Consider the following 16,086-nt stretch of genomic DNA (forward strand, 5'->3'; position numbering starts at 1 on the left):
GGTCTGTCTCTATCGTAAAATTTTGAACTGAAAAAAAAGATTACTTTATATTATTCAATAACTGCTCAGCGTTGCAAAAATGAACCGATTTTATATCTCTTGGAAGACCCCAACCCAAGATCATTATGCTGAGAGTGAAAAGTTGAATTGTTGCTTTTATTTTTTTAATTGTACAAAGATTTTTTCTTAGAAGTGTAAGTATACAATTTGCCTCCATTTTTCTTTTAAGTCTGGATGAGGGTTTTTTCCTTTCCTGCTTTTCATGAAAAAAAAGAGGAATCTGAAAGTTTTTTGAAAAGCTCAAGATATTTTCAAATAAAAACAGGTTGTTGAGTTCTAATAAATTTGTAATGTTAACGTTAAAGGATTACTTAAAGGGGGCCAAAACAGCATGGCGAGGGGTAGTTCCCGCTAGAATTTGGTTAATTATTAATATTACGGGGATTGACACGTCTGGGTGTTACAAGAATAAACTGAAAATCTATCACAGTTTTGCAATTTATGCGCAATTATTGTATTGAAAAAAGTTAAGTAAATTATTGGCATTGATGAGGTTCGGTTTTGACCATTTAGAGTTTACAAGAGTATATTGGAGTTAAATTCATTCTTAGAATAATCGTAAAATGTTTCGGACTCTACAATTAAGTCTACAAGTAAGAAAGACATTTTTTGGCTAATTTAACAAATTTGGGGAATTTTAATATTCTTAGATCAACAGATTTTTTAAAGGAATTTCCAAAAATTACACACAAAAAATCAAATGGTTGTCGGTGTGGTTTATTAATAAAAAATAAATGTATCCAGTTTTTTTCTCTCTTGGAACTTTGCGAAAAGTCAGAAAATTCGAATTTTTCGTAAATATGCAAAAACTTGATAAAATGTCTGGGCGTTGAAAATTCACTGAAAATAAAATTATTGGACATCCAATAATCTAGCTCAAAAATTTCCTTGTAGAAACCATGGAAATTCCATGTTCATGGAATTTCATAGTTGGAAAATTCTGCTCAGTTGATGCAAAAGTACTGAAATTTATTTTCCAAATTATATAATCCTTTTATTCTACGTTACTTTTTTCGATAAAAATTCCTTAATATTTGGAAGTGCCATAGATATTTCTGAAATTATAAGGCTTTCGGCAGAAGTTCGGCTTTTAAAAGCTCTCAGAATTCTCTTAAACGCGAAGAAATTGATTTTTAGAGTCATCAAATTGGTAAAAAAAATATATTGACTAATTCCATTGGTCAGAGATTTCGTTTGGTGGTGAGACTGAAGGAAAGGGAATTATGCGATCGTGGACGTAATCTGAGGCCCGAAGTCAGATGCAATACAAGTGAAACTTTGAAAATTTTGCTAAATGGCTCTTTTATTCCAAACTGTTAGTTTTAGCGAAAGATGAAAAACAAGACTGTTCTGGTGGGGGGCAAGATCCAGGAAATTCATCTAAATTATCTAAAACTTACTCTACTACTAGCCGGCTATTTTATGCGATTGCATGGTTTGCACTGAATATTTCAAAATCCCTCAAAACGAGAGCAAAATAATTAATATAAAGAACTTATAATTTCTTCCTGAACTACTACTATAAATCAGTTTGATGGTCGTTTACCTTTCGCACTACGCATCCACAACTGCATATGCAAATGGCAAACCAGCAAAATTGCCTATTCTAACCGCAGGGCGAATAAAGGCCAATCGAGAAATTAATCTTGATCAGTTAATAGCTTTTGTCTCTCGATGATATAGTGGCCGCAAATATTAATATCTGTCTGAAGCATCGATAAATTTCTGACAATAAAATGCTCGGCATGTGATACGGGATTTGAATTCCTCCTTGACAGCATCCATTGATTTGTTTTCGGTTCGATTTTATCATCGCTGTGTTACGTGGCATGCCACGGAGTCCTTAAACACTATTGCAGCATTAAAGATTCAATGCATCTTTACTTGTTTCAGGACGACTTCGAAAACCAAAGAAACCAATTGAGTTACTCCATGAACAGTCGTCCACAGGAGGCAATCCAGTTCCCAGTTCCATTCCCCTTTCCCCATCCCGCTACCGCATTTCTACCCCCCTTGGCACCCCCACCTCAGCCCCCCTCTTCGGGAAGTTCACACTCCTCAGAAGGAAGTGCGTCGTCACAGCACAACTGGTCTTTCGAGGAACAATTCAAACAGGTGCGTCAGGTAAGAGATATAATAGTGTGGTTATGGTCAAATGGTTGCAAAACGCTAAGTAGGAGAGGATGGATTTGTTACGGAGGACAATAATGCTGGCGGTTTTCCAGAGATAAAGCGCGATCATAAAACGTATCAAAATATTATTAAAATAAATGAAAGCATTTCGGTGGACAAGATCCAACTGTATACGCGTTGTAAAGTCTTAATTCATCAAATGATAGTTCCTTTGATACTGAATTAACGATGTAAGTAACTTTGATCTGTGCCGGCCGTATAAACAAACCGGGATCGGCGGCAAACGTAAGAAAACAAAGGATTTTATTTCACAAAGCTCGGGGGATTCATTGCGTTTTAATCTACGTGTCCACTTGTATATACCATAAAATGTTACTTGATTAAGAAGCTGTCCGCTGTTGAGGAAGTTGTGGATTTTCCCGCCATTGACGTCGGTTGAAGTAGAAGAGGATCAAGCACTGTCCAGAGAGAGCAGTTAGTATCGCCTCAAAATTAGCTGAAAAACTATGTGAATGTGCCTCAAACGAAAGGAAGGAGCTTATAAAAGTCTGGAAACACATTGGAAACGATCGTTTCTTGTCCTATGGTTTTTCTCCTTTTGGCGAATTTTCCAAAAACAATAGAAAAAAAGTCGTTTTTGCTCGATTTTGGCGCGGTTTAGAGCAGGTGTTCAGTCAGTGGTAGTCACTGCAGAACTAGGACAATTAGATAATAAGAAGTATTTCAATACAATTACAGAAGGAGTGGGTTTTTTACCTTTCCCTGTAAATTACAATTCCAATTCCCTACATTTACAGAGTGAGGTTGCACAAGTACAATTACAAATAATGTCGTTTTTACGTTTGTACATGTCTGCAAACTGAATTCCTAGGTACATTACGATGCTACTTGCCACAAATAAATGCAAACACAAATACATATCAAATCTTCAGATGAGTCTTCACGAAAAGGAACATTTCCCTGGGCCCTCTACTCTCAGCCGAGAGTAGAGAGGCACGATTGACGGCCGACTGTTTTTATGTCGGTGTCCCGTTAGTTCCTACAATGCAGCTAGAGTTTTTTCATAAATATTTAAAAGATTTAAGGAACTTGCTTTATGATCATACATATCAGTAATTATATAATGTATTATATAACCTTATACATAGATCACCAAAAGTTCCGCATAAATTCATTAAAAACTGAAAAAAATATTTTTCATGAAAATACTGAAACACGTTAAATATTGTTTTTTGTTGCGCATATTTCGACGTAACAGACTTGTATACAGAGTTGCCGATGTAGTCCACAAATGTACTTTTTCATTATTTTTTCCCCTTGAACCCCATCTATTTGTTAACGTTTTTGTGTTATTTAAAACATTCTGAACAATATTTTTAATAACACACTCACGTCTAAATTCACCAGTTGTTGAAATATTTGCATAATATAGAAATTCGAGTGGTGTGCTAGATCGCCCCACCTCACCCTTATGGAATTTTTTTGACGGGGTTATCTGAAACGTAGGGTGCATTTAAATAGGCCCAACAATGCGCAAAAGTTAAAAAATCAAATTAGTCAAGATGCTCAACAAATGCCTCCTCGAGTGATAAGAAAAGTTCTCGAGGAATTTGAGTTGTGGCTTGTTGATTGTTAGGTTTGGGCTAGGTCAACGGTGCCCAGTTCGGACATCGAATACATTAGATTATAGTAGTTTATATGGTCAAATTTTAAATATCAACAATTCTATCGTTATTTCAATTTTTCGTAAATGTTTTCGAACTGTGTTTGATTTAGACGCAGTAAAATATTTTACATGAAATAATTTTAGAACTTTTCAAAAAACTCAAAAACTTCATAATATACATGGGGTTTCATAAGAAAAAAAAAGCACATTTATCTACGACATGGACGACTCTGTATACATGTTTGTTAAAAATGCTCAACTAAAAACAATATTTAATGTGTTCCAGCATTTTCATGAAAAATATTTCCCTCAATTTTTAACGACATCATGCTTTGCGACTTTAGACCCTCTATGTGTAACAAAGTATAGGAGAGGAGGACACTCAGGGAGTGGCGACTGGAGGTTCTTTTTCATCTACGAGTTCAGGTACCTTTTGACTCTTGACTTTCCTCGATTGTCAATTAGTTTAGGATGCTGCGCGTGCCATCAAAACTTCAATTAACATCTCTCTATAACAACGCAGGCAGAAACGGTTTTATGCAAACTTATGTACTGCACTGAAATGTATGCCTAGTTGCTCCTCTAATTTATTGCTTTTAGCATCGTGATATAGTATTGGTAATTGCATTTGTTAATAATAATAATAAATTGTACAAATTGCAAATAGTTTACCCTAAGGATTCAAAGGAATAATTGTCCGGCACCTACATACAGGGTCTACCATTGAAAATTTCGCACCGGGATTATTTTGAACTACGCGCGCAGTATTAGAAATTGCCAGCACACGTCGATTTGGTTTTCGAGGGGGCACATTTTAGCCTTAAATGCAGATTCACCAAAACCACCTCTTTAGCAGGGGCCCATTTAACCTTATAATCTAAATCGGCACTATGGGTCGAGTGACACTTCGTTCGACAGGGTTTTTAGCTCCGATTATCAGAGTACAATTTTCATTCAGTTTTCGATGCATCGAAGTCACATTGAAACATGAGCAAAGTTCATACATCGAAAACCATCGACATTTTTGGGAGTTTTCATTCGAATTGTATTATTGCCGAATAAATCTGCAAAAGTGGATGATCTTAGATGCAAATTTGATAACTTTAAAGTGAAAATGTTTTACACACGGACTCTTCGAACATCGTTGCAATCTGCTCAGCCCGTGCCTGCTTTAAAATTCGTTGATTACATTGGTTTGTTACTTAACAGGTGATCTGAAATTGGCTCAGATTACATCCTGGCAATCAGAATGAAAAAACCTTTTCAAATAAGGTATCACTCAATCTGTAACGCCATTTGAAGTTCTAACGTTGAGTGCACTCCCGCGAAGGGGCTCATTTCCTAGGAGTAAGATTCAAAGTTTAATATTTGCAAAGTCGCGTTTAAACCATTTTAAGTTGCACACTATACGTTTAGTGCTACATTAAAATTATTTAAATTTTTAACTGGAAGCAGATTTCCTTGTGAAGTCCGAATTTAGAACCAACTGACACATTTCGTAGTTGCCAACGGGAGAAGGAGGCAGGTATATGCAGTTGTGTTACCTGCCTGTAGAATATGTATATTTAAAATTTAGCCAAGTAATCGTGAATAAACTATTCAGTTTAAGTCTACTTCAGTAGACCATCCCTTTTCATTTTCGGAATTTCCACCAAATGCCGCGTCAGTTCACTTTTATTCCCAGAATATTCTTCTTTTGCCACTTTTTATGGCTTCAGTTTCTTAAGTAACCTGGCCCATGTTCAACAATATGGCCGTCTGAACTAACTCCTAATAATAGAGAGTAAGCGCAAATCAAAATAGAATTGAAAATAATCAAAAATAAACCGCCTCACTTCAGTTCTCCGATAGGAAAATCTAGAGGCGGTTTAGTGATGATATCCTTACTCATCTTATTTAAAGTCGATGTTCTTACTCGGGTTACCAATTGTTGCTGTGCTCGCTCATGTTACTCATTGCTGATGCTGTTCCTGTGCCATCCACGTTTTCACGTTGCGTTGCAGCCAGCTCACTACGTGCCACGAAGGTTCTTCACAACTCCATCCATAAAAATTTCAATCAACACCACACGAAATGCGAAGTATCTATGCTTATTCCAGTGCAAGGCTGAAACATAATCGACGTTTTATTACGAATTTATAGCGGTGCAAGAATTCGAAGTATTGCTAATTTAGTCATAACACGGAGTTGTTTTAATCGATAAATCGCGGAATAATGTCTGTTTTGAAAGCCCCCAGACTAAATCATTAATCCAAAACCGCCAATCGTCACGATTTAGCACCGATCCGAAGAAAGGATTGACGCCTCTATCAGGTTACACCACTATTTTGCCTACTCATGTTGCACTGTTAATTTGATAGTTTGTGACCAGCAACATTGTTTCAGCTCTGAATCGTGTATAATACGTTGGAAAATCTATTTAAAACTATAACGATTTATTTAAGGGCGCACATGTTTCTGTGAAATGCCTTTCCAATGGACCTTTCGCCCCCAAATGAATGAGGGATATTAAACTACTCAAGGACACGACATTGAGATAGCTCACCCCCATGACATTTCCAGAAATAGGCAAATGCTCCCTAATATTGTCCTATTTTGGACTTTTTGACATTCGTGATCGATTAAACTGGGGGTCTTCAAAACTAATGCACTCATTTGCCGAAAACTTAACGCGTTTACCCTGTTTGATCAGGACTTAAGAACTTTTCGGGCTAAATTTAGAGACACGGTTATGGCGGTAATTTATATGCATTTTCGTTTTGGGGGTTTTCCAGCCAAAATATCATGGAAACTGGAATTATGGGATTTGAAAGAGTTATGCTGATGGACATGGACCTAAAAGCGTGTTTTTTGGAATAGAGATTACGCACGTTTTTATTTTAACTGCAGACATGGCTCTGGTGGCATTAATAACCTTTTGTGTCCGGTCACCATGCTACACAAAAGTTAAAATGATATTATGATTTGATATTTTTATAGCTTTTTAATCTGATTTATGGTTATTAAGAATTAGCACTAAGGAGATTTACCGACAAAGATTACTCCACGCAAAAGTGCTACATTATAAGTTTTAGGACCTACGTTTAGGAACGTTATAGTCGAACCACTAAAACTTTGTTACTGGAAATATGTAGACTTAAAATGCCATATTATGGCTCTAATCCCAGACATTATAATGAAAAAATACGTTTGATTTAAACCATAAAAAAACACAAGAATATTAAACGTGTTTTATGGCTGCAAAGTCGTACATCATTTATTAAACGTTTTCCGTTTTTAATGTGCTTTAAATCCTGTCATTAAATAATGTCATTTAATATTTTATTTCTATAAAGTTTATGTAGAGTGCCATAAAACCATAGTAGATTTCAATGGAAATGTTAAAATTACGATCATTTCCAGTCGCTATACAAACTGCGTTTTTTTGTGTTTTGGTGGTTTTTACGAGTGCTGTGAATTAAATTCGTCAAATCGAGTCATCTCAATCAGCTTCTAGTGCTACAGGGAAGCTGAGGTCGATTCTTTCTAGTTTGTGGTGGTTGCTGGTCCATTGGTCCGTTTCGATGCTTCACAGGGCTTTAGATTTAGTTAATTTTTTAGAAGTCAAAAAACCGGCATGATTTTCACGAGAATTGCTAACTGTTTGCGTAGTCTAAATTACGATTTGGGGTCTCACATCAGTGTGACGTCACTGTTTTCTTCTTGTTCGAGCTAGTTTAACTTTATAATCTTATTATCTCTTTTGATGTCAATTTTTGCTCAATTTGGGCAATGTGGCAATGTTCGCAACAAGAACTGGAAGGAGATCGGAAACTTTCCCAAATAAATACAGGGTTGCTCGTATTAAACTATGCACTTTAAAAGACAAATGAAAATCTTTTAATCAAAGCAGAAAAAATAGTCATTGAACTAACAGACAGCTAATTCTGTGTAATTAATTATTAATTTAGATAACTTTTCAATTTTTAAATTCAATTTTATCTTCCGAATGCCCTTCGTCAATTTCAATACGATTTTGAATTTTAAGTTCAAAATTTTGTATTGCCCGGTGAAGTAGATCTGAATCTATTCTTGCAGTTTTGTTTCAAATCCTCAGTTTTAGCCCCGGAATTGTTGCTACACCACCCAAAACGACGACTTTTGGACCGTGGAGTTTTCTGGTAAACATTTCGCGAAAATTTGCACGTCAATGATGAATCAAAATTAAAAGTATAATTGTTTTAGAACTACTCACTTTGATTATCAACTTCGATCTTAACAAAATTGATGAATTTTTTTTCATGGATCAAAACCAACATGGAGTCCTGCTTCGCCAAGTAACGTAAAATTTTGAACTTAGCATTCAAAATTGTATTGAAGTGTATGGAGGGCATATGGAAGATATGATTTTTAAAAATTGAACAGTTATCTAAATTAATAATTAATATCAGAGCTATATGTTAGTCCAATAGAAGATTTTTCGACTTTGATCAGAAAGTTTCCATTTGCATTTTGAAGTATATAATTTAATATAGGGGAGCCTGTCCGCGATTTTTTGAATTGATACTGAGCGCGTTTCTCTCGCTCTAAGTCCAACGCCGCGCAGAGCAGATTTTGGCGTGCTTCACATGGTACACTGCAAAGTTTTTCTGGTCGCATATTGCTGTTTGTTTCAAAATTTAAATTTACCGACCCCTGAAGCAACTTAAAGAACTTTTGTGTTTTCATCAAAGTAAATGAAGCCATCAACATTGTAGGTTTTTTATTTAATTTGAGCATGGAAACACACTCTATTTACTGAAGAAATTTAGAAAGTTCGAACAAAAAAATGAACAGGAGTGATGAGGGTACTAACCGTCTCCATCACGGCAATAAGGTTTTATTTGTTTCGATAAGTTCCAGTTTATTCTTTGATGTTTACCGCTTCGAATGGAAACATGCAACATAACGGGACATTTGCTTTTTGTTGCAATAACAAGAAGATACATATTGGAACATGCAGGAAAATTTTAATAAACATGGGAAAGAAACATAAAAGTTCAGCTATGTTGTTTTTGTGGATAAACCGTATAACTGAACAAGTGCGGTTTACAGCTCTTGTAGTCCGGCAGATAACGGCGTATTTTCGGTAGCGATTTTACTCTCATATCGAGTGTTCTTTTCAAGAGGCTTAATAGTGCATAAGTTTTAGTTATGAAAAATGCCGTTTTAGAACGTGCTTTAAGAAGTTCTGGTCTTTATACAGGGTGTCCCGAAATTAAAGCACCATATTTAAACAACGTAAATTAGGTCAAAAAATAACACCAAAACTTTAAATAAAACAATGTCGGAAAATGCTTCCTTAATGAGGTATGCCTCTTTAAAGACGTAACTCTGATGATGGTAATTTTGAAATATTTCCAAAACGGTGCAAGATAACTTTATGAAATTTGGTACGATTTTATACCTTATAAGCCTCAATTGACTGATGTGGCTGAATGGAAATTATTTCGTCAGAGGCGTGCTGCACGGGTAGTGTCGGGGTTAAAAAATGCTAGATTTTTTTTATGTGCCCCATTTTTTAGTTGCTGATGCAAAATTATGAAACCATATACGCTTCCAGAAAAAAAAGACACTCTTGGTTCACGATGCTAGGACGCTTCGTTTTCGAATAAAATGAATTTAAACATTACAATGCATGACAAATACAAATGATGCTTAAAGCGATATTTTATTAAACACATCAAAACGATTAAACAATAATAAAAAACGAACAAGAAATTTAAATGACGCACTTTCAAAGTAAGTTTTCAAATAAGTTTCCGTTTTGTTGGATACACAGTCTAGATCGTTTTTTTATGCTCTGGGAGGCACGGGAAATTTGAAACGTATTTTCTTTTATTTGATTAGCAGCTAAGTTGATTCTATCCAACAGTTCTTCCCTCGTGTTTATTTCTGTGGCATAGATTATGCTACACATAAAGCCCCAAAAAAAATAATCCAGGGGATTAAGGTCAGGTGATCGAGGGGGCCAGGTTATTGGACTACCTCTTCCTATCCACCTGCCTGGAAACTTTTCATCAAGCCAATTTTTCACGTTATTTCCAAAGTGAGCTGGTGCCCCATCTTGTTGATAATACATTTGCAATCGGGTATGCAATGGTATATCTTCTAATAGGCCTGCCAGCTCATTTTGAAGAAAATGTAAATAGTGTTGTGCTGTTAACCGGTTTGGAAATACAACTGGTCCTATTAATCTATTTCCTATGATACCTGCCCAAATGTTGACAGAAAACCTATGCTGAAAATGTGTTCTCCTTACGACTTTTGGATTTTCATACTCCCAATAATGTGTGTTATGGATGTTAAATGCTTTGTCTCTCGTAAAACTAGCCTCATCAGACCACAAGATATTATGTAAAACATTTTGGTGATTCAAAACCCACTGGCAAAAATTCATCCTAACTGTAAAATCTTCCTCTCGTAAGTCTTGAACCCTTTTATAGTGAAAGGGATGCAATCCCTGCATCCGAGTCATTCTTCCTATCTAAAAATTAATATTCGAAATAACTGTTTATCTGTTGTTATTTTAACGACTGTATTTACGATCGATTTTGGTATGTTTGTAATGTTTTCAAGCGTTCTTAGAGAAATTTGAGGATTTTCTTCTATTCGATTAAGCACATCCTCGAAATCGTAATCTACTGTAGGTCTTCCTTGGCCTCGAGAACGTTGAAAAGAACCACATTCGATTAAATTTCTATGTACTCGACTAAAAACAGATCGAAAAGGTATTCTTCTTCTCGGGTACCTCCTTCTGTACTCTTCTACGGCGGCTCGCGAATTACCATTACAGAACCCATAAATAAAATGAATATCGGCAAGCTCCCTACTTGAAAATTTCTCCATTTTTCACTAACAGCTTAATAATGACACAAAGAAACTCCCCAACAGAATAAATATAAACATCAAATTGACAGTCAACATTGTTTAATATTTCGTAGCCTACTATTAAGTTTTCACAGAAAGTAAATCATTTGTATTTGTCATGCATTGTAATGTTTAAATTCATTTTATTCGAAAACGAAGCGTCCTAGCATCGTGAACCAAGAGTGTCTTTTTTTTCTGGAAGCGTATATGGTTTCATAATTTTGCATCAGCAACTAAAAAATGGGGCACATAAAAAAAATCTAGCATTTTTTAACCCCGACACTACCCGTGCAGCACGCCTCTGACGAAATAATTTCCATTCAGCCACATCAGTCAATTGAGGCTTATAAGGTATAAAATCGTACCAAATTTCATAAAGTTATCTTGCACCGTTTTGGAAATATTTCAAAATTACCATCATCAGAGTTACGTCTTTAAAGAGGCATACCTCATTAAGGAAGCATTTTCCGACATTGTTTTATTTAAAGTTTTGGTGTTATTTTTTGACCTAATTTACGTTGTTTAAATATGGTGCTTTAATTTCGGGACACCCTGTATAGGAAGAAAGGGATATTTAATTTGTCCATCTACCATGCGTATCGTTCCAATTTTGCTTAGGCTGCCATGTGATCTATAATGAAATTTAATTTAAGAAATTCATTGAGATACAATTTAGCATACTATTAACCTTCAATGTGCTGTTACGGTCACGTAAACTTTTATTTTAATAAACCATTTTCCGGTATTTTCCACTAATAAGCAATATGACAGTTAGAAAGCTGAGCGAAATTGAAAGACGTACCGTTCACGTTTGCTCATTTTTGTGTGTGAAGCATATTCTTTCTTTTTCGTAACTAAACTAGATGCACTATTAAGCCTCCTTAAAGACATACTTAGTATGAGAGTCCAGTCATAGTCGAAAATATGTCATATGCTGGCCTATTTCGTATGTAAAAATCACATAAAGGTGTATGTACCGAATCTGCGATCAAATAGCCAACCCTTCACTCGTCTGAAATGTTTTTGAAAATTTTTCTTAAAAAAAGTGCTCTGTTCTTCCTTTACACGGCTACAAAGGCAAAAATTGTGTAAAGCAAATTTTTCTTCTTTGAACCAACGTGTTGAGATGATGTGTGCTTTAGTTGCATGAAAACCTTCAACTATTTTTATGAGCAAATTACTGGAGAAATTTCACTGCGTTAAATTTCATTCAATATTTTCCATACATGGCAGATCTCTTGGAAAGTTCTCTGCAAAGAAACGGCCGAATAGCAATGCATTAGATTTGGTTTAAAATACATTCCCCATGTTTTTCCAATTCGGTTTCGTTGATGCATTTCAAAATCTAAAAATATATATACAAGAAAATCTTATACAGGGTGCTTCGTAAACATATCGTCAAATTTTCCGGGGATGCAGAGCTTATAAAAAAATACTTAGATCAAATGGTCAGGTCCGAAATCACTTCGTTTTTAAGACACAAAATGTTTAATTTCTGTTTTTTAATTATTTTTAAATATTTAAAAAACGACTTGCTATAAGAATATGAAATTAGGGACACACTATGACGGGGTAAATGTGTATGTTCGGAAGTAGACACAATATTTCCGATAGCATCAGTGGAGTTCGTGCGGCCATTCAGTGTGGTGTTTTTAATGAAGCAAGTGGTACGCCACTGACTTTTAAATACGAATATATTTTTTTAATATTCTATCAATTCTTAATTGAAGAAAGGCCTCTTAGTATTTTGTTGCTCAAGTAGCCGTTTTCAACATAAAAATAATTCTTCATTTTTTTGTCTACCAAAAAGCCGCTTTAGGTTTCTAAGTGCGTTCTCTTTTGAATTCTCTAGAAGGAATTATTTTAATTTTCCTTTACTAGAAGTAGAGGACACGAAGAGAAACATGTCTCAGTGCAAAATAATGCTCTTCTTCTAAAGTAAGGTTCCGCTAAGTTCTGAGCTGTGATACATGCAGAAACGCCTCTATACATCATAATCCCACACCATAGTCAAGACATTTGTTTTGTTATTGTGAAGGGAACTCAAAGTATTTTAATTTAAATGTTTTTGGAATACTTAAAATGTTTTTATTATAATATTAAAAATTTTAAAAATATTAAAAAAGTAAGACACTTTGCATGTTGGAAATGATGTGATTGCGGACCTAACACCATTCGATCTAAATATTTGGTTTTATGAGCTCTCTATTCCCTCAATGTTTGTCGGTATGTTTATGAAACACCCTGTATACTCTGTAATATTGAAAAAACAATTTTCGTATAAGCCACGTTCTTTCCACCGCTATATTTTTGAATCACGTAGCACTCAACGCTAATTCATACGAATGTTTCTCAGGCTAAAATTCTCTGTGTATTCTGTTAATGTAAATTTTCTGTTTGTACTGACTGCCAAAGTCCTATCGATCAACAGCAAGTTCCGATTTTGCCGCAAAGGTCTTGAGACTTTGACTGGGAATTATGTTGGAAATGGACTATTATGTCGGTGTTAAAATGTAATTTAGTAAGCCATTTGGCAATACGAAACGCCATTTCATACTCAAGGCACGCACACTCCTATTCCAAGGTTATTGACTATCCATGCCCGAAATCCAGCTCCTTAACCATCGGCGCATAATTTCTTCAAAGCCTATATGGCGTTCCCTTCACTCGGATAAAAATTCATTGGCGTGGGCTCGGCAATACCAGAAATGAAATTATAAATTTCGGAGCAACCGTATAATTTTTGAGAGTGGTGGGCATACCGTTTGCATTATGTGATCGTGTTTTATTCATACTATTGAATTAAACCGCAGTAAATTTATACAGTCGAATGTGAATTGCACATCTCCCAGACGAGCGCCGAGAACTTGATATTAAAATATAATAACTCCTACGAGGTTATAATTCATGCGAGCCACGACACGGCACTGGCGGGAGTCTCTTTATGGTAAAAAGAGCGACACCCTACGTACCTAATTTGTTTTCGAAATTCAAAAATTAATTTGCAAGTAAATCACCAGCGAAGCCTTTAATAAATTTCTTTTGTTTTTAATTTGGCGTGAAATTGCGTTATGATTATTTCATTAAATTGTGTACAACTGGTGCGTTTTTAGGGACTTTCAAATCTAAACCGTTTCCAAAAGTTCTCGCCCACACTTTCGTGTTATCGACTCCACTAAAACAGCTTAACTGGAACCATTTCAATGAGTCACATTTTCCAATACCCCTCGGTCCCAATCCTGAACACTTAATTTAAAATATTCGTCTAATTTTAACCTCTAACCCCTGTCAATGAATGGCGCTCGAGATTATGAGATCCAAACATCTGCTCCACACATTTGGCAGAGTTTGGCTTGATTAGGTGCAGCGGTCTGATGGAGTCTTGATTATTTAGTTAATTCATTAATTTCCCCACAACGATTCGGCTATTTCCGTTCTTATATTATATCGTCACGCACGTGAAAGACACGCATTAACTAATTTATTGTGGCTTTCTCTGATACACAACTTCTCATTAGGTACCATCGTACGACTCAAATTTCATTCATTCCATTGCGTTTCGTCTTATTGCTTTCTTTAAATCAGCAAGCAAAGTCATGTTGAGCCATGTTTTCGCATCCCAAACGATATTTTTCAACAATTTCCCTAAAGTGAAATAATATAAATAGTGATCGGTATAGAAAGAACGAGGAGCTCGGTATGAATTCCATCAAATCAATCGTTGGCACGGCACATCCGGTTGTTCTTGGCATGTGTTTGCCAGTTGTGCATTTCTGCTACGAGACACAATCAAATCTGCCCAATTAATTTATAATAACAACTCTTATTATCCAGATCCGGAGTGTTTAGAATTGAAAACACGATTTGCGTGCCATCAACATACATCTGTCGGTAAACAATCAAAAACTCTAATCGCAGTTTAAAACTTTGGGCTTAAAAACATTAACGAGGAAGCAGAGGCGCGGACAGCAAAACAGAGTACGGCCCTGCCTTAAATCCCCAAATGTGAACACGTTATAACTTCATTAACATCAATTAAATTTAATTTTGGGATTAGACACAGATAGGGGACAGATCGGTTAATGTAGCTCGCAATTATTTTCTGAAAATGTTGGGTAATTGTCCTGTAGTCTGGACCAGACGTCAACTTTATATAGAGAAATTGAGGTATCATTGAATTCAACTTACCAATTTTGTGTTTTCGCCAATATCGGCGTGGCCTAATTTAACCGGGGAGGCTAATAATTAAATATGATAATATATGGCTAAATGAAAACACTAGACTAAGGCTCAATTTTGCATGAAAGTCAGTTTAGATAAATCAGCCTTTGTACTTGAGCCATACCATAAAAATAGTTTAGCTATTGCCAATATCATAAATGAAATTAACTTGACAATAGTGCTTTTCTTATGGGATGGTTCCAGTACCACTTGTGAGTCAGCCATTGTCACGAGAAAGAATATTTCAAAAACTCATCAATTAATTTAAATTATTTAAATTAATTTAAATTAAAATTTACTGTTCGTGTTTTGAGGTACCTTTGAGTTTTTTAGGTCTCGCTCAGAGGAAGGTACGAGGTGTAGTGTCGGCCAATTTCATGTCTTTTTGATCCATGTTCCTTGTATCAGAAATAAAAGTGCCTTATAGCATCGGCCTTGCTTTCTCGACACTTCAAAAACCATCAGAAATCGCGGGATTTTAATACCAACTTACCTTCTTACCCCCCTCTTCTTCGAGTCCATAATATGATTTAACTCTAACGTGGCTTAAATTAATAGCCTTACTCATAGAATTGTTAAATTAAATCACCTTTAGGCTTCAGCTCGGCATTTGTACTGGAGGAACATGCGGGTCTTACTTGAATTGGTATTAAACCAAAAGTCTTACACTTCAACTCAATCAAAAACTCCATCGAACTAATCCAGGTGTGGGGATGCTCCAAAGCGAAGGTTTAGTTCGAATTGAGCTGACTTTAATCGCCAGAACGTGACGCAACTGATCTGTTCTTAAAATCCCCGCTAATGAGGAATTTTATTTCACAGCAGCGTAGCTGACCTGATCTTCGCTTTGAAAATTTAGATTTTAAAGAGAATTTGAATCCTTAAGATATCCTGAAGATCAGATCTAAGATCAGATTAGTTCTCGTTTGGAAATATGCCAAATGCGGCGTATTAATCCAAAGTTAGTCATTGTAGCTGATTGTAACCTTCAAGTTGTATTCTCTCAGAAGTTAGTGCATTTTTCAAGTAAATTACTGTCAAAATGAAAGTATCCGGAAAAGTTCGTCTAACAAATTACCTTTCAGAAATTGTCCGAATTCGACAATAACAGGATGACG

General features: G+C 35.6%; 1 protein-coding gene across 8 annotated transcripts in view; it reads left to right on the forward strand.

Moving 5' to 3' along the window:
* Positions 1–16,086, forward strand: part of retn (retained) — a 169,359-nt gene that overhangs the window by 53,495 nt on the left and 99,778 nt on the right. For 7 of the 8 annotated variants that reach the window (XM_066296161.1, XM_066296164.1, XM_066296165.1 and 4 more), the window contains one exon: positions 1,954–2,184. In XM_066296161.1, the coding sequence (XP_066152258.1) occupies positions 1,954–2,184 (231 nt within the window). The remainder of the gene's footprint in view (positions 1–1,953; positions 2,185–16,086) is intronic. The other variant, XM_066296163.1, reaches the window with a different exon arrangement.

Source organism: Euwallacea fornicatus, chromosome 24 (genome assembly GCF_040115645.1).
Source record: "Euwallacea fornicatus isolate EFF26 chromosome 24, ASM4011564v1, whole genome shotgun sequence".
In the NCBI taxonomy this organism is placed as follows: Eukaryota; Metazoa; Arthropoda; class Insecta; order Coleoptera; family Curculionidae; genus Euwallacea; species Euwallacea fornicatus.